The sequence below is a fragment of the Ahaetulla prasina genome, chromosome 1, assembly GCF_028640845.1.
Source record: "Ahaetulla prasina isolate Xishuangbanna chromosome 1, ASM2864084v1, whole genome shotgun sequence".
NCBI classification, from domain to species: Eukaryota; Metazoa; Chordata; class Lepidosauria; order Squamata; family Colubridae; genus Ahaetulla; species Ahaetulla prasina.
Window position 1 is genome coordinate 198,082,413 of NC_080539.1, and position 19,806 is coordinate 198,102,218.

The 19,806-nt window shown below is 37.2% G+C and overlaps 1 protein-coding gene across 4 annotated transcripts in view; it reads right to left on the reverse strand.

The window, feature by feature from the left end:
* Positions 1 to 19,806, reverse strand: part of NBEAL1 (neurobeachin like 1) — a 112,834-nt gene that overhangs the window by 34,830 nt on the left and 58,198 nt on the right. For all 4 annotated transcript variants that reach the window (XM_058186923.1, XM_058186949.1, XM_058186932.1 and 1 more), the window contains 15 exons: positions 19,514 to 19,603; positions 18,505 to 18,673; positions 17,951 to 18,084; positions 17,158 to 17,317; positions 15,757 to 15,859; positions 14,226 to 14,382; positions 11,701 to 11,859; positions 10,908 to 11,067; positions 10,630 to 10,718; positions 7,894 to 8,448; positions 6,966 to 7,141; positions 3,280 to 3,433; positions 1,726 to 1,854; positions 257 to 562; positions 28 to 177 (listed from right to left, as the gene is read on the reverse strand). In XM_058186923.1, the coding sequence (XP_058042906.1) occupies positions 28 to 177; positions 257 to 562; positions 1,726 to 1,854; positions 3,280 to 3,433; positions 6,966 to 7,141; positions 7,894 to 8,448; positions 10,630 to 10,718; positions 10,908 to 11,067; positions 11,701 to 11,859; positions 14,226 to 14,382; positions 15,757 to 15,859; positions 17,158 to 17,317; positions 17,951 to 18,084; positions 18,505 to 18,673; positions 19,514 to 19,603 (2,691 nt within the window). The remainder of the gene's footprint in view (positions 1 to 27; positions 178 to 256; positions 563 to 1,725; positions 1,855 to 3,279; positions 3,434 to 6,965; positions 7,142 to 7,893; positions 8,449 to 10,629; positions 10,719 to 10,907; positions 11,068 to 11,700; positions 11,860 to 14,225; positions 14,383 to 15,756; positions 15,860 to 17,157; positions 17,318 to 17,950; positions 18,085 to 18,504; positions 18,674 to 19,513; positions 19,604 to 19,806) is intronic.

The following is a 19,806-nucleotide window of genomic DNA, read 5'->3' on the forward strand; positions in this document are numbered from 1 at the left end:
CTCCTGAGACAGTCACTCAGATTTTACCTGAAATCTGAGCTTGCTTTCTCCTCTTTCTCGTTCCCGTTTATGGATGTTGACCATTAGTGCCTCAAAGCAATCCTTCCAATACAGTGCCATATGTTCATGGCCATCACTGAAAATGCTGAGCTCGTACTGCTTCATATTAGGGATAATCTAGTTCATGAAGGATAAGAAGATTAACACACGCTCTTCTTTTTGGAGAGAAAAAACATTTTAAGAAATCATAACTTACATATTTAGCAATGTAAGCTTTCCATTCATCAGTTCTGCAATAGTCCTGGAAATCCTCAAAAAAGGAAGGGCTTCCATTAGTAGAAGGCAAGGAAGGCAAGTGCAAGTTCATGAACAGAAGGTCATATATTTTGGAAATAAGAGTTCGAACTAGAGGGATCAAGAAGGAGTAAGTTTCAGTCTTTTCTTGGATTGATCTGCTCAGGATGCCTTCCAGTTTTCCCAGCAGGTAACAGGATTCTGCTTGGTGGTCAAGTACTTTGGTCTGAAGGAGGGTGTTAAGCTTGGCTGCAGCCATTGCACAAACCTGGAGCAGGGGCAAACGGGAAGAAAAATAATACTCGACCAATACAGATAATTTAAGTTATACTTTTTCCCCAAAAGGTATTTCAATTCTCTACTTGCATCTCTTCAAATCCCATACACTTTGGGGTCCAGGGGCACATTTGAAATTTTGAGAGCATACTATAGGGACTATCATGAAGTGCTTTTGATGATAGCCATAGCCAATCCCAAAACACTCACTTAATAGAAAACATACCAGGCACTGTGTTGAAGGCTTTCCAAAAGCATTACTGTGCTCTAGAGGTATTACTGAAACTTCAGGTAGTATTTCAAGCTGATGCTTTGTTTTGCAGTTTGCTGGTTCTCATTTGATATCATTGTCCCAAGATAAATTAAGTAGAGCAGGAAGCATATTATTCCATAAGGGGAAAACCTACATTTGCCTTTCCTCTTTATAACTCAAGGCACTGCACACAGGGCTCCCAAATATTTAGTTGGACTTTTAGTTGGTTCAGGTCTTATTAATTGTTGTTATGATAACCATGAAAGCACAACTCAATAAAATTAAGATATATCAAAAGCATTTATTAGTGCATCCTAATTATATATTCATTATTAGCATATTCTCAACATACAATGCATTGATTGTTTATTAATATTTATATTCAAGCCTTCTTCCGAAAAGTCTCGGAAATATATACAGCTTCTTCCTGAATCCTTTCAATATCTCTATGAGGAAGTTAGGCTAAAAAAAGACATTTTAAACTAATGATAAACTATGATTTACTATGAAGAAAATACTATGATGAAGCTTGGGTTCACAATTTCTCCCCGGGTTGTTAGAATTAATATAAAGGACATTTATCATTTGAAATAAATCAGTGGCCTAAACAAAAGAAGGGGACCATGGTTTGTACAATGACATATTCTAATCAGAAAAAGCAGAAGCTGATATTTTTTTCCTAGATTGTATTTAGACATTCTCATACATTTATATATTGATCAATTATACTTTAAATCCATCCAAATACCAAAGTTCTCTTTTATTTGTGTATTAAGTGGGGGGAGGGGAGAGAAGTAAAGTAAGGATGTTCAAGCGCCAAATTTGCCAGAACATATTTTTTTCCAAAAGAAAATCAATTTTTACCATATTTGTGCACAGAAACCTTCAATAATGTAACACACCTGTAAATTATCTTGTCCAATGAATCCAAGAAGCAGCTGGATCTGTACTTGATACAGCTTCACATTTTCTGGGGCAGAAGAGTACCAGATTGACAAAGTATCCATGAGCGTCACCAGTTCTTCCAAAAGCTACGCAGAATTAAATCCAGAATTAAGACCAAAAAAAGTTCAGAATGTCAACTGAGGAACATTGTATGCACGGCCCATGACACAAGAAGGTATAATGTTCAATTATGTTATTTTAAAATGTTTCTATTCTCTCACTATTAAAACTATCTAATGATTGAGGAAAACTACTATAGAATTAGAATGACCTGAGTTTGATTATTTGACAATGGGAGTATTTTGATAGATTTTACTATCATTTGTTGATGTTTAGAAGAGTTAGCAATTTTTTTTTTTGGTTAAACCCTTGCTAGAGAAAAGTGAGGGGACACGGTGGCTCAGGGGCTAGGATGTTGAGCTTGTCGATCGAAAGGTCGGCAGCTCAGCGGTTCAAATCCCTAGTGCTGCCGTATAACGGGGTGAGCTCCCGTTACTTGTTCCAGCTTCTGCCAACCTACAGTTTCGAAAGCACATAAAAATGCAAGTAGAAAAAATAGGGACCACCTTTGGTGGGAAGGTAACAGCGTTCCGTGCGCCTTTGGCGTTGAGTCATGCCGGCCACATGACCACAGAGATGTCTTCGGATGGCACTGGCTCTTCGGTTTTGAAATGGAGATGAGCACCGCCCCCTAGAATCGGCAACGACTAGCACGTATGTGCGAGGGGAACCTTTACCTTTACCTTACAGAAAAGTGATCCTTATTTTTTTCCACATCTGGATAAACTTTTGAAGGTGAAGAGTCACATGGTGTCGTGTCTGAAGCCAATGTGATAAAGCAGTGAGTACAGTATTGTTGGGCAGGGACTGAGATGGCCAATAATCCCCGCTATCCATAATGGAAAATCATTGGGTGACTTTGGGGTCAATAGCTCTTACCACTAAGAAGGAGGCAACAGTAAAATCACTTCCAAAAATGTTGCCAAGAAAGTGGCATGGATTTGTCTGGATAATCGCAACAAATCAAGACTGACTTGCAGACACAGATCGTAACTAGTATAGTCAGGTCTACTTATGAACAACCCTGTCACCTAAAAGGAGGGAGTGGGGAAAACTGGGAAAAGTATATTGGTGAAATAATTCAACTGTTCATTTCACAGAAGCTTTGTAATTTTAAGGTAAATGTCAAGCTGAGAATAGAAATTGCCAAACAGCAACATTTGTTATCGGTGTATAATTTCTTCCTCACAAAATCTTTGATTCAACCTTAAAATGTATTTCTTGATGAATCCTTAAGTTTTTAAAACTTACACTTAAAAATTAAATTTGGAAAAATTATTCTTAGAAAATTTACTAAATACTCCAATAATATTTGAAGATAAATCCATGTAGATTTAAACGTAGCCTTTCAAATCAATTTCTTGTATTTTCAAAGAGGATGAAAACGTACTAAGCAATGGCCCCTGATAATTGGCATCTTTCCAAAGCTTTTTCTATAGTTTCATACTGACCTTTTCTGTCCAGAGTCTTGAATTCACGAGACCTTCTGCTTGCAGGAAATCCTGAACGATGAACAAGAGCCGGAAAGCATTTTCAGCATGCACTGGGAGGGATTTGGCTTCTCTTGTGTCAGTGACTGCCCACTCCAGCATCTTCTCTAGCAAACTAAGTTATAGAGAAAGAGGTGGCACAAAATAAGCAACTTTTGTGAATTTTAATTACTGATGGAAAGGCAGCAGGAAAACAGAGCTAAACCCAACAATGTTATTATCTAGCTTTTGTCACAGCAACCAACAAATTATATTCTGTGAAATAGTCTAGTTATTTGTTGTTACACAAAGTTATGTTCTATCTTAATTTTCAAATCAATCACTCTGGATTGTCAAACAGAAGAGTTCCCAGAGGAAAGTCCAATTGTTTTAATGGACTGCTTTTGTCGAGCCAAAAAGCCCCTATCCTCCTGCCTTTTTATACGAGCCTGAAAGACCTGGCTCTGCCAGTTGCCCTTGTGACCCAATACGAGAATACCACACTGGAGGTGGCTATTAGACAAACAGCAGACCCCCATCTCACCCCATGCCTCCGGCTCCTTCCCTGCCCATCTTTTAATTCATATTGCTGAACTTTCATTATGTTTTATTGTTATATTTACATGTTTTATAATTTTTATTCTATTGTTCTAAGCCGCCCAGAGTAGCTACACAGTAAGGTGGATGACCAATAAATTTAATACAAAAATAAATACATAAATCGATTTTTACCCATTCCATTTTTGCCTTGCACACCCTAAAAAGTGAATTATCATATTCTGGTGAATCTCCAAATGAGAAGAACTGGCATGGGCTGATAGAGGAAAGGGGGTCCAGCAAAACTAAACTGTTTACAGAAGCTGCCTCTCCTCTCCTGTCAGCACCTCCTTAACTCAAATGCCTGTTTTCTAGAAGAAAAATGTGTAGCTCCTTTAGGGAGAGAAGGCCTAGCAGACATTCCTGGAATGTATGCCCACAGTTGCTCTGAAGCCCTTTGACAGCTTTAGATTCAAACATCTATTTCTGATGATAAATCAGAAAAGGGGTGGAACTCTTTAAACTTTTTGAAACTTCTGTAGAACTATAAACTGAGTTTGATTACCTCAAAATGCTTACTGGCAGTCTGATCTTTAAGTTATATAAATGCCTATTTGTACATTTTGCTCCTGATATTATTGCCATGTCTGAAATTCTGTATTTGTTAAATATAACACAAAAATTAAAGAAGCTTTTGTGTTAGCATGCCTTTAAATAGGAAATGGGAGGAAGCAAGCAAAATAAATATTCACTCAGTTTCTGGGTCTAAAATGTCTGATTTGTGAAAACACAAGAAGCTAGTTTCTGATGAACTTAAATGCAGTTAGTATACGTATAATTATTTTGCACACGTACATTGGACTCTTCTCACAAAGGGGAAAATATTCAATCTCTGAATATTTGGACCATCTTGTAGAGGACTCAGGGCTCAAAATGTCATTTGAGGCAGGGGTGGGTTCCACTTACCTTTGCTATGGAGGTTCATCTTTCAGAAATAGATCAAAAATTTGATGAAATGGAGAAAGAAATATTGGATTTTAAAGATATGGTGGAAGAACAGAGGAGGGAGATGAAAAAATTAAAGGAATCAATTAACCCATTATTGCTATCTAGTATTCAAACAGAGGAAAGACTGGAAGAAATTAACCAAATTAATTTAGATTTGCAAAGGAAAATAGATGAAGTTCAAATTAATTTGAATTTAGAAAATAAAATAGACGATATTCAGGTTAAGGTAGATAGGGCAGATGAAGAAAGGGTTATATTACAATATAAATTAATGGAATATGCTATAAGGGTGAGAGGATTAAAAGAATGTAAGGAAGAAAATTTGAAAGAGATTTTTATTCAGGCCTTTGCTCAGATAGATGGAGTGGAACCAGAAGATTTTGAAGTTAATATTGAAAAAATTTATCGTGTTAATTCTTGGTTGGCAAGGCAGAAGTGTTTACCGAGAGATGTGGTTATTTATTTTACAAATAAGAAGATTAGGTATGGAATTTTGCAAGCATTTTATAAAAATAAATTTCAAATACTAGGACAAGATATAATAATGATGAAGGAAATTCCTCCTAAAATGTTAAGAAAGAGAAAAGAATTTGCCTTTTTAGTGGATGAGCTTAAGAAACATCAGATATATTTTAGATGGGAGATTCCAGCTGGCTTAACAGTGAATTATAAAGGAAGAAAGTATTTTCTTAATACAGTTTTTAAAGCATAAGATTTCTACACTAATGTATTAAAGATTGGGAACCATTTATCGATAGATGTTAAGTTGAATGGTGAATAGATGGTGGAAAATGTGTAAGATAGAAGATAAGGGGAGTGAGAATGTTTAATTTTATTATATATGATTATGGTTAATTTTTGTAAATGATTTATTTTGGATATAAATGTGTAATTTTAGGGGTACTATTTGATATATTTGAGGTATAAAGGAATAGGAAGATGGAATATTGTTTAATTTTGGAGGATAGATAGTAAAATTTAATTTGGATTAAATATTATATTTGAGAGATGGATGTAAAGTTGTTATATGGTTAACTAGAATTTAATTGTTATAACTGATATATTTTGGATAAGTTATAGGTGTAATTTTAATAATGTTATAATTAGTAAGGTAAAGTGAAAATTTTAATTATTACAATTGATATATTGTGGGGATAATATAGGATTAACAATAATATTTGTAATCTGATTTGATGTATGTAAATGATACCAAAGATATGAAAAGATGGATTATTGTTTATCTTTGGAGGTTGGACAGTAAAATTTAAGAAATGAAGTTGGAAATATGAACTATTCTTGAGAGACTGCTTAAGGAAGAAAGACATTTCAGAAGAATCCTTGGTGAATATTGGAAGATGGAACGTTGTTTTGGTACTGATTGATGAAGGTTGGATATTAAAAACTATGTACTTTAATGAAGAAGAAATACGAACTCAATTGGAAATTTCTGAGATGGGGGAGTCGAGGTTTTAAGGAGTGACTATGGATTATGATTTGTGTTGTATTTTAATTTTTGACTGTTAGTTTTATACCTTGTATTTGGTTCTGGGAAGTCCCGGGGGTGGGGGAGGAGGGAAGGAGGGAGGGGGATGAGGTAGAAAATGGATTGATGGTTAATGTACAGAGATGATTGAAGATGTATAATCAATGTAAGATCGGAGCTGCCTGGCTACCATTTCAGTATGATGGGAAGGAAGGAAGTAGAAGAGAGAAGGAGGTAGGAAAGAGAAGAGGAGGAAGAGGAAAGGAAGAGGGATAAAAGAGGGAGAAGAAAGGAGTAGGGAGGAAGGAGGAGAGGTTGTAGATAAGAGAAGGGGAGGAGGGTCATGGAAAGTAGAAGAAGGTAGAGAAGGGAAGAGAGTTAAAGGAAGGGGGTGGTGACCGGGCAGGTCCGATTAATTGTATATGATGGTACATTAAATATGTTATTGGATATGAATGTTAAAATAAAACTTTTTATTAAAAAAATAATAATAACTTTATACTGTATGTGGTGTTTACACTATTAATTCAGATCACATTAATGAACTTCAGGTCCAATGTATCATTCCTCTTTCCTGCTTTCCATTATCACTTTTTTCTTTCCAAAAAACAAATTTTGAAAAGCTAAAAATTTGACCTACTTGAGTTTAATCTCATCTGATGGTCGTAGTAATTCATTAGAGATGCCCAATTTGGTAAGCGCAGAAAAAACCTGACCCTTCTCAATCCAAGCTGCATCATCTGATCTCTCGATGCCTTTCCACATCACACAGAGCAAAATATCTGTCAGAAGCTGAAGGAGATCTTCTTCGCATGCCTAGTAAAAGCAGACATCCATTTTAGAAGATTACAGTATTTTTGAAAAGCATTTTAGTAAGCATTTCTAAGTAATTTTACTGAGAAAGAGCAGATCAATTCCACTTCATAAAAAAGATTCACAATTTATATTAAAAACTGCTGGTATTACAGCTTCTAAAATGAAAATAGGCAGCTTTTTTGACTGATGAAAACTATAGAAAACTATATAATCGTATCTTACACTATTTTTTAAAAGGAAGAAAAGGAAACACACTGAAAAAGGCGGCCTAAAAATAGGTGCAAAAGTGCAAGAAAATAAAAATAAGAAAATAAATAACCCAGAGCAATTTGCATGGACAGTTCTAAGAAAGATGCATCTCATTCATTCATTCATTCATTCGCTCGCTCATTCATATTGATTTGCTGAAAATGTATATGTCACCTTATACAAAGTAACCTTGGATGGCATCTATCAATCAAATATAATTAAAATTAAAAACCATAATGCTCCAACCAAAGCATTTCTGAAGTATCAGGAGAAAAGAGGATTTATGGCTCTTCCAAGAGATGCACATCTGGAAAATGGTTAACAACTAGTCTGCTTACACTCTCAAGCAATCGAGATGGAGATAACAGTCAGACTTGGGGAAAAAGCAGTAGCATCAAGTGTGTATTTACATATGCTGGGGATGTCTCACTGAATTCTTACTGTTTCATGTTATTTTTAAAAAAAATCAGAACAACCCAGCAAGGGTAACTTTAGCCATGTACCTCATGAATTTCAAATAAGGAAAGATCAGCAGCGAATACCAGGTCCTCTGCAGCATTTGGCTCCTTGTCAAGCTGTCCAGAAAATGTCTTTGTATTCTCAATGGGAGAAGGGGTGCTGGGAAGACTATCAGCCATCTGGCTCCCACTGTCACCTAGTTCATAAGAATCAACACTTGAGAGGTCTAAGCTTAAATGCGGATTCTTCTGCCACAAGTCCTCCTGGTCCTCAGGCCTAAAGGACATCTCCTCCACAGATGTATCCTCAATCACTGTCACAGATTTGCCATCTTCTAAGCTCCACTGATCACAAGAACCATTGACAGACGCAAAACTGGCACCATCTTCCCCATCGGCCTTGGAAGTACGACACTGCTGATGGTCTTTGGCAGAAGCACGCTTGTCATCTCCTTTAGTAGAGTCGCTTTTGGTATCCCTCACACCATTCTTGACATCAGCGTGCTCTTTCAGGAACAGTCGAGTCAATGTCTCCTGCCATCCAAGTTGCTGAGAAATCTGTTGTGCTGAATCTTGTTGGGAATGTAGGATTTGCAAAAGCTACCGAAAACATGGATTCAAATACAATACATAGTAAAAGCTTTGTGTTTTAGATTTATTTTTGTTTCCTGAATGAAATAAAATAAAATAACTTTCTCAGTTTCTTATAGACCTACTTTCATTCTTTCGGTTAAAGACTTATAAACTAAGGCTAACTTATTAGCCAGGGAAGCGTTAAATAAGCATATAATTTACATTGTAAGCACTAAGCTAAAGACAACCATTTTAGAAAAGCCCCATTTAGATGAATAGGGCATGGATTGTTATTAACTTTATATCAGTTTGGTTAGAGCTCTTTGCAGAGCTTTTCCCCATATTCCCAGCAGCATGCTTTCTACAGCTTCTTAAGAAAAGGATCTCCAGAAATTAAGGAAAGCGCAATAAAAGGAAGATGAACCAGGGTAGCTAGGACCTGCATCTGTTGGAGAAGGACATAGGGATTGCCTGGTGAGGGTGAAGGGAGAAGCAAATGCTACCAGTACGAAGAGCAAAACCATAGAATGCTTTCTAAGTTGCTATTCCTCCCTCAGGGAGGGAGAGAGGGAGGGAGGGAGGGAGGGAGGGAGGGAGGAAGGAAGGAAGGAAGGAAGGAAGGAAGGAAGGAAGGAAGGACGGAAGGAAGAAAGGAAGAACTCTGGTTGCTAGTATGGCTTTTTCTCCAGCAGTCAAAGCAGAAATGGCCATAGAAGCACAGAGCCCCATGGCCAGAAGGGAGGGTGAGGTCTTGTAGCAGGATAATTAGAGACCTCCTTCTCCAGGTGAATCAGAGTTTGGATCAGAATAAGACCAAGATGGAGGCTGCTTTATGAAGATATGTCCTTAGCAAAAGATTAGGGGATCAGAGAGGCATGAAGAAGAGGTCCAATTATAGGATCCATCCCAATATTATTTAAGTCCTAAGCAATGCCCACATTTGTCCTTTTGAAAGTAGTAAATTTAATTTCAATACCGTATATACTCGAGTATAAGCCGAGTTTTTCAGCACATTTTTTGTGCTGAAAAACGTCCCCTCGGCTTATACTCGGGTCTATACGGCTTATACTCAAGTTTGTTTTTTTTTTAAGCCCCTCGGCTTATACTCGAGTATATACGGCTTATACTCGAGTTTTTTTTTTTTTCTTTTTTTCACATTTTACCGGACTGAAGCCCTGCCGGTGCAGTGAGAGGGCGGGGCGGGGGAGCCGCCAGCCTTCTCAGCTGAGGGAGGGAGGGTTTCCCCAACCGGTAGGTGCCTCATTTCCCACCCTCGGCTTATACTCGAGTCCCCAGTTTACCCCAGTTTTTGGGGTAAAATTGGGGACCTCGGCTTATACTCGGATCGGCTTATATTCGAGTATATACGGTATATGTTATTGTATACTGGCTGCACAGACATCATAAAAATGAAAGCATTGAATGCCAAAGATACAAAACCAACAGAGAAACCCACTGAAAAATGCTCATCTCAGACTACCTTTATTGTGCTGTGAAAAATAGATGAAGGGAACCAGATGTTGTCAGCCCTATGAACAGGCCACACCAGAAAAACCAACTGCACAAGAAAACTAAAACTATATTTTATTGACAGAAGCTCTGGTAACAGACTCTTGCATGCCAGATTGTGGTTTTCCTACCATCCCTCTTATATCCCTGTGAATCCAGAGATTCAGTCTGAACCAGTCTGCCTCAATATGTTTCCCAGGATTTAAGGACTGTTTCAGCCCTCTTTGTTTATATAACAGCAGTTCTTACCTATTTCCTCAAAGCCATCTCCCTCTCTACAGATATAAAGGTAGGATTAGCATTCAACAGCGCAGATCTTACTGCAACAACTATGAAAATTGTTAAGAAAGAAAGCCAGTGACTGCCAAGGCTGGCCTGATTTTAGACAGGAAGAAGAGTTCCCATCTATCCCATGTTCTGATAATAGGTTTGCAAACTGTCTTCTTCTGACTTTGATAGTACTAGCTGTCTCACTAGCCATTAGATGCCAATTTCTCTCAGGGTGCGCCATCATTAGGAATATTATTGAAGATAGACATATTATTTAAGAGAGATGGATGAACTTGCATCTTATCCTCTGCAGCTACCTCCACAAGAGCAATGTTCTGAAGAAATCCTAATGTCCACAATTATTTTCCAGACTATTAATAGGCTAACCACTATTTAGTATTAATGTGCCCTCCCCACAAGGAGACTAACCTTTCGACAGGCAGCCACTCTTACGTTGAGATCTGCTCGGTGAGCCAGGTGCACCACAGCTAAAAAGTCCTTGCAATTCACAAATGGATCTGTAGAGTAAAGAAACATGTTACAACAATAAAGAAATTCATTTCTATCAAAATGCCATAAAAGTACAAAAATATGGCTATCAATATACGTTTGCTATTTTGCTAGCTAACCACATTTGTGCTATTTGCAGTTTAAGGCACTTATACTGGACATATGCTGTGTGGAAAAGCTAATAAACATTTGAGTACCAGCATGCAGAATTTGGTTGAAAAGGTTCTTCATAAGAGAAGTGCTAAGTGGAGATTCATTCAGGAGCAGACCCAGTCCAGAATAGCCAACTTCTCTGAGCTTCATACGTTGTTTGCTCCGTTCATAAACTTTAGTACATTTCAGCATTTGCTCTGCAATCTGCAACAACAACAAAAAACATGAACTTCTCAGCTGCAGACAAATTAAAAATTCTGCAGTCCCTATGTAGCTTGTATACCTCAAGCAAGGTCCACCTGCAAGCAAGACCTCAGTGAAAAAACAGAATTCAAATGGACTTTTCATAGAAAAAGCAACTCTGTTCTTTAACTTTTTTTTTAATTATTTGCCTGCTGATTTCTAGAAGTTACATCACACAGCACAAAATAATAGTTTCCATAATTATAGCCCAAAAGATGCTCATCATTATAACAAATGATGTCTACGTAGGAAAAAGAACCTGCAAATTACAAAACTGAACTAGATTTGTGTGTGATTTTGTCAGAAAATGAGATGAAGAAACACAAATCTCATATGGAAGTCAGATTAAGCTTTCTTGCCTGACCTCATGGACCTCAGCTACTTAAGACACATCGACATCTCTCTATATTGTATCCACCTTCCAAATATGTCCCAGAAGAAAAAGGTTTTGTCAATTCCCTAAACTTAATGCAAAGTAATTTGAAAGAGGAGTTATGCCTTGTTTCTTCTTTTAAAAAACCCATGTTTTATATAAAAATGCACAACCTTGCTAATATTATCAATTACTTTAGGAGACATGTAAAACAAAATTACCTTGAACACAAGTTCTCGTAGTCTATCAGAATACCTCTGATTCAGTAGAAGAGCATAAAGGATGTCTGCATTTCCTGGCTCAAAAAGCAATAAGAAAAGCTGGTCTCTGGTTGGGCAGGTGTTAAGCAGGCTGAAGAGCATATCTAGAATCCCACAGAGCTTGGGGGGAAAAGAGAAAAAAGGCACGTACAGATCATCATCTATGAATCTAGAATGCAAGTCATTCCTGACATTCAGTATCATTCAAACAACGTTAGTCACCTGAAATGCAACAATAGCTGCATTTTTAAACATACCTGAAAATACAGGTATGTTTAAAAATGCAAACAGAAACAACTCCTGTTACAAGTTGCCCCAGTTATTCAGACACAAGTCATTTTTTCAGAATATAACTGAACTTTGAATCTCATCTATACAGATGCTTGTAGCAGAGATAAAGAGATCTGCAAGAACAGGAGGTAAGGAAATACATGACTGGTCAAATGATTTTAAAAAGCACAAGAAAAAGTGATGGATTTTGTTAACGTTTGAGGAGCCTCGCATAACCCCATAGCCTTCCCAACAATGTTTTGCGTGAAAACTTCTATTCTGTTGTAACCTATTACATTATTATCTGGAAAGGTTTTCAGAGCAGTTTTTAAATCAATCAATAAAAAGAAAAGACCTCTCCTTAGACTCACAGCCTAAAAACTGAAGCATAAAAGAAAAAGAGATGGAGAAAAGAAGACAGACATACGCGCACACCCACACCCACGCCCAAAACCAACTTATTCTTGCAACTTTCTAACAACCACCTGGCGTATAAGAAATGGGCTCCTGAAATCTTAGTGGATTTCCACAAAATAAACAGATTACGCAACCTTCAAGAAATGACTACAATACACCCAGAAAACTGATGATGATGATACAGGATAGATTTCAACTTTTTTGGTAGGAGTTTCTGATATTTGAGCATTCCAGCCACAGCAAGACATCCTCACCAAGCAATCTTATTGCTTCTCCCAACAGGGCAACTTCTGTGAAGGAAAAGGAAAGATCCAGACTAGACACAGCAGCCATGGATCTAGTTTGTGGAGATAGTAAGTAATTTGTTAACAAATGTTGGTTTTAGAGGTGACCTTAGTCTAATTCTTTAAATTACCGCAAGAAAGGAACAACAGAACTCTGGATGCTGAGAAAAGAATTGAGCAAAATGAGTTTTGGATCTACATTTAAGAACTTATGAACAGCAAACATCACACCTTCACTATGTTATGTGCTGCAGTATTTATTTATGCATTTATTTATTTATTTATCACGTTTATATAGTCACCCATCTTAAACCAAAATTTGGGTAGCTCCAGAGCAACATCTAAAATAGCATCATTATACAATTAATATATGCACCTATCGATTAAAACCACAAATAATAAAAACCTGGGAACATAATAAACTTTTACAAACAGTGCACCTACCATGCTCTCATCAATCTCACTCTATCTCAATGCCTGGGGGAAAAGCCAGGTCTTAAAGAGTTTTTGGGAAAGGCTAGAAGGCTGGTGTCTTCCAAACTTCAGGGGAAAGGGTGACCCTTAGGGCAGGAGCTTCTATGGAAAAGGCATGCTTCCTAGATTCCACAAAACGGCAATATTTAAGGGAAGGGATCAGGAGTGTGCCCGCCCTATCAAAACTGGTAGGAGGGTTGATGTTCTTAAGGAGATGCAGTCCCACAGATCATCTGGCCCTGTGCCATATAAAGCCTCAAAAACAACAAACAGCCCCTTGAATTTCTCTCAGAAGGAAACCAGAAGCCACTGCAGCTCATGCAACAGACATCTAACCTGGGTAAACCTAAGGGTTTACCCATCATTATACACTCCGCTGCATTGTACTGGCATAGAATTTTAGGTGTTTTTAGGGTTTTAAATTTTTAAATTAAGTTTTGGGATTTTAAAAGTATTTTTAGATTGGGCTAACTTAAATAAGTTTTTTAATTAATATTTTATTCTATTGTATATATTTGATTGTTGTTTTTATTTTGCCTGTTCACCGCCCTGAGTCCTTCGGGAGAAGGGCGGTATAAAAATTATATTATTATTATTATTATTATTATTATTATTATTATTATTATTATTATTATTATTATTATTATTATTATTATTATTGTGCATCCCACTGGAAGTTATAGTCACTCAGAGAATGAGATCGGCGGTTCCAAAATTTGACAAATAAATAAATAGATGCAAATGGGAAATGACCAAGGTATGAGTGATTGTGATCAAGGCCTCGTGGTCCAGGAAAGGGTACAATTGGCATACCAGACAAATATGTGCAAACACTGCACCCTCACAATACTATCCCTGTGCAGTGGAGAGAGGAATTGAGGGAGGTTGGTTAATCTGTGAAATACATGCACCTTCAATGATTCTGGCTATCCCCTTATTCATTGCACCTGTTTTATCGATGGTGATGCCTCCTTCCATCGTTATGGACAATTACAGCAAAAGAGGGAAGATGGGATGAAGAGCAGAGACATAGAAAGTTACCTGCTCCTCATCACCAGTGGCTGCTATGTATCCCATGACGCTTTGGACTTCCACGTGTGTCCCACCTTTGGTCAAGAAGTATTTGATTAAACCATACAGAGATGTCCTGATTGTTCTAAGATCATCTGGAAGCAAGTCACTGTCCCTGGAGTGGTTTCTAACAGAAACAAGGATTGTCAATTGAAACACAGAAATCAGTTCTAATGTACTTCTTTTCACAAGCCATTCTCTCTTGTTCCTTAAGTACTTGTATCCATTACACTGATGTCGTCAGGACAGAATTTCAGGGTTGATTTCCAGACTGACAGCAAAATGAGTAAATACATGGATTTCAAATGTAAGAGCTTTAAAAGGCATAAAAATAAAGACATGGGGGAAAGTAATCTTTTATAAAGCCCTTGCTTGGATGTATTTTACTTTTTCCATTTAAACATATTTTTAATATGAATGCTATAGTATGATTTTAAATTGAACATTTGTTTATTGTCAGCATTTGGAGAGAGGTTGTTTATTTTATTTTCAAAATAAAATACAGTTCAACAAAACAAAAAATCCTAAATGGGATACTCTTCCAAGAAAAGATTATTATGAAACCTTAGGTAAACTAGTTCATACTAAGCCATGAACTTGCTGGAAGAATTTAGGCCAATGCTGCTCTGGCTGCACCTACCTCACAGGTTTGTTGCTCCTTGAAGAAATGCTAGATGTCAGTGTTTTCTTAACTGGCGATCATTTAGAACACGTGACAAGATTTAACATATGCCAGGATATCCAATCAGTTGGGAGGGGGCATTCATAATGGTTAAGCTACAATGCAGTTTACATAGTTTCAACCTAGTTTACTGTGTGGATCTCTTAAGGCATTTTTAAGCCATTGCTTATGCAACTGAACCTAGATAATTGTGGTTTATTCAATAAACTACAGTTAAAACCACAATGAAGTAAATCATAGCTTAGTGCAACGTGTGAATTCAATATACGACATTCCAGTACATCCATCCTATATCCAATTACAGAAGAACACAACTGCTGTAATGTTACAGATACTTGCCAGCTGCAGTTCCCAGATGAGAGCAGCAGATATCAACTATTTTAAATTCTATTTATATCAGAATTTCAATTTTACACAAAAGCAAGAAATTCTGGACACCTACTAACTAGATACATCCTCAGACAATTTGGAATTGGTATGCATTTATGCACTTGAAGGCACTTTGTTCCCCCATATAATATCATAATGAGTTGCATCAATTATGAATGCAGAATAAGGAATTAGAAAAAGATTAGGCTCCTCCCTGAAAAGATACAAACAGTGTCCTGTACTCTTTGCAATTTTCTTTGGAAAAGTCCCACAGAGTAAATGGACAGTGAAAGGATGCAAAAATCACAATATTACTAATCATAATATGCAACTATTACAGCAACTCAATATTTATATGGTGTCTTTCAAATATTCAAAGAGTTTCCAGCATGTAGAAAAAGACTTTGAAAAGCAAAGCCCAAGTCAAAAAAGGAATACAAGATTCCATACCCATAATAAATTCTCAGAGTATCCAACAAAAACTGCACACCATATTTTTTCCGGAAGAGCCTTCTGCTATCTTTGATAATTGTGGAAAGGTATTGGATATGGCCTAAAAAGGAAATTAGAACAGAGTTATATTAGCTACACTTGTAAATTGTATGGATCATTGATTAGATACAGATAGTTCTCAACTTAGAACCGCTTGTTTAACAACCATTCATAGTTATAATGGTGCTTAAAAAAGCAACATATGACCAGCCCTTGCACTTATAACCATCATAGCGCCCTCACGTCATACAACTAAAATTTGGACACTTGGCAACCTATATGTATTTACAACAGTTGCAGCATTCCAGGGTCACGTGATCACCATTTGTGACGTCCCCAGGGGACTTCCAACAAGCAAAGTCAAAGTGAAAGCTGGTTAGAAGAACAGTTTAAGCCATGGTTTAAAGTAAGTACAGCTAAGAGCCTAAAAGCATGAGTTGTGTTCACAGAGCATGACATCTTTTAGAGGCAATTATCAGCTTTTATTTTCTTCCTACTTGCTGCCCAAGGAAGCCTGATCTAAATCCAGAAAAGGCCTTTTCATTCCATATAATCCAGTGGGAGATGGCACAGATTCTATTGCTTTACTCTTGTTCAAGAAAAGGAAGGCAAAATACTCAAGGGTTAAATGATATGTAGCTCCCTATTTGTAGCTCAGCAGCAATGGGGTGAAATAAAAAATCTTGCCTTCATCCCCTTTTCATTGGATTCAGTCTGTAACATGCCAGTCTAATTATATTACTTTAGAACTAGGTAGAGGCCATTACAATCAAAGCATTTTATGTTTCAGTGTCCACTTTAAGAATATCTATCCATATACTACTATAAATCTCCTGTTTGTCTGCTTGTAATTTTCAATTAGCCAAAAAGTACATCATTGCACAAAAGGTTTTGAATAAGGTGCCTCAAATTGGCTAACTTAAAGAGTGCATACAAAATTCAAGACTCATTACTCCCCTGTAACTGAAATTTCAAGGATCTTGATCTCAGTTGTACTCACAAAGTTGTGGCCACTGCACTATCACAATGTTTAGCTGATTGTAATTTCTGATACTCCCTGCTACCAAAGTCAATGGGGAAGCTGGCAGGAAATCAGAAGTCACTCTTACACCCACTACTTTTTTTACCCAGCGATGCTCATTCTGGTTTGTTCGTTTGTTTGTTTGTTTTGTTTAGGTAAGAAAATACTTCTGAAAGATGACCCAATGGGCCATGGGTTGTCTAGTAAAACTATATTCCTTTTGATTTCAATTGTACTGATGGTATTGTTGTGTTGTGTTTCCTTGAGTGCTTATATAATCAATAAACAGGATATAACACTAAGTAAAATCATAACCGTTACAACATTTACAAGCTCACCAATTCGGAATGGGAAGTCCCCACGGTTCCATATGCTGAAGTCAAAAAGTAGGTGCTGATGCATTTGCTGCAAAAGCTGGACATTTTTTGCCACAGAGACCTGTTCTATCAATAACTGGACTGCCATTAGTACATTCACATCCATGAATCTGCTGGGCACCTTTAAAAAGGAGGGACTACATTGTTTATTAAGAAGAAAACAACCAAATGGAGTGATTTCTATATTTCAAACAATAGGCTGTTGTCAAAGATTTTTTATTGTTTGCTTGTTCATTTGTGAGAAAAGTCTGCCGAGTTTTCAGCAGAAATGTTTGTAATAGTTGTCCTCCCCCAGCAAAGTTCTTCCTGACAACCTCCCACCTTCCCCTGCTGGCCTTCAAGCATCAATCTAACAATGTTATGCACAACCTGAGTGGGAGTAAAGTAAGCAAAAAGAGATTATCATCCAGCCCCAAACTATCTATGTACTGTAGATACATTTGTAACACAATGAAGAATAGACAAATTACCCAAATAAGATATTTGGAAGGTCCATCCAATATAGCCTGAAACAAAGTATCTTCATTATCTTTTTTTTTTTCTCTGAGCATTTTTGTTATTCCTAAAACAAAAGGCTTACAAAAAACTAGATGAACCTCTAAAAGTATTTCAAACTTCAGATCAAAATTTGCCCCACAAAATGGTAATTTAAAGCAATTATAACTTTCCAATCTCACAGATGGAAACTTGGGCTTGATATTCAAACAAAAGCTCACAATATACAGTATTCAAATTATTTTGCAGCTTGGGATACCTTTTGCAAAAGGACTCCTAACGTTGCAACCCCATGAGTGTGAATAAGATTATCTTGGTTGATTGGATGCCTTTGAATAAAATGCTTTAGCATCAAGATGAAGGTTGCAATGATGTTCTTCTCCAAACGAGCCTCTGTAAAAATGGAATGCAGACTTTAGCTCAAGGGCAAAAAAAGTAGAGCTATCACCTAATGAAAAAAGATATTAAAACCAGGGAATGCATCTCTGCTTGGTCTACTGCTCTCTTTGAAATGATGGAAAAGGCTAATTATGTCCTTTACCTCAGTGGTGAAATCCAAAATTTTTTTATTACCGGTTCTGTGGGCGTGGCTTAGTGGGCATGTTATGGCTTGGTGGGCATGGCAGGGGAAGGATACGGCAAAATCCTCATTCCCTCCCCACTTCTGGGGGAAGAATATTGCAAAATCTCCATTCCCACCCCACTCTGGGGCCAGCCAGAGGTGGTATTTGCCGGTTCTCCGAACTGCTCAAAATTTCTGCTACTCGTTCTCCAGAACCTGTCCGAACCTTCTGGATTTCACCCCTGATTTACCTGAAGCTTTGGTGGAGGTTAATACAACCCAATCTCCTTCAACAGGTGTCAACAATTCATGGGGCAGAGCTTCTACCTCTGGCCTCTCAGAAAACTGTCCATCAAGGTAACTGATCTGCTCCAATAATGGGAACAGAATATTTAATCCACCTATGCAGTTGATCATATCCTTTAGAAATACAACAGGGTGAGGGAAACAAAGGGAGAAGAAATAATCACCAGTCTGAAACCAACAACAGGAAAGGCTTTTTAAAGACATGTTATACTGCATAAAAGTATTAGAACACCACGGAACAATTGATGTGTCAGAAATATCTGTAGTAGGTCCTAGAGAAGTTTGGATTTTAGGGGAAAAAATGAGCCATTTTTTCAGGAAAAAAAATCAATGCATGGCATCAACGCAGATAAACACACCTTTTAATGCATTTTCATAGGAGAAAATAAAGATCCACAAAAGACTACAAATGGTTCCAGATCAATCAATAACGAGCTGCTGCATTTAGCTCAACTTCTCAGGGGAGCAGTTAGCTAATCCAGATTCTCAAGTTTCAGCTAGAAAGATCCAATTTTTAATTTTTTTTCAAGATATGGAACAAAAATCCCAGTTCTGTACAAATACTTTAAGAAAAGGGGGTCTGAACTCACTTTTCAGTGATTTAGCCAAAGATATCAGCCATGACTAACATTCTACAGAACTACAGAGATGAATCTAAAGTCCATCTGTCTGCAGAAGGAACTTCTTTTATCATCTGGAACTATCACTATTAAGCAGAAATCTACCCCTATCAAATCATTCTGGAACATATGCAACTTTATATTTAGCTTTTGTCATGTTCAACCCTTTTTTTATATATAATTCCCCTCACCTCCAAATAAAAATGAAATGAGAAATCAGTTCCTAATGCCATGCATTGTCACGGTATGATATGGAAATTTCTCATAACATTGCTTTCATCCAGGTCATATAAAGCAACACAGCTTTTAGCATTAAATCACTGGAAATGCTCACCTTGATGTCCCAGTTCACTATTTTGTTCCCTGTTAACCTCCCATGTAAAAGATTTGCAGAAAGGTCAAGACAGATAGGGCTTCTGCAGGCCTATCCATTGAAAAAGAAAAAGAAATGGGCTATAACACATTCATAAAGCAGACCAGAGCTTATCTTTTGCACTCTTTTTTATATGAAACCCAATGAAAAACAACTCCTCCCCAAAAAACCTCATGAACCAGCAATACTTTCTATGTGCTACCATAACCATGAGTTATTATTTCTGATTTTATCTGCCTGTCCCATAAGATCTG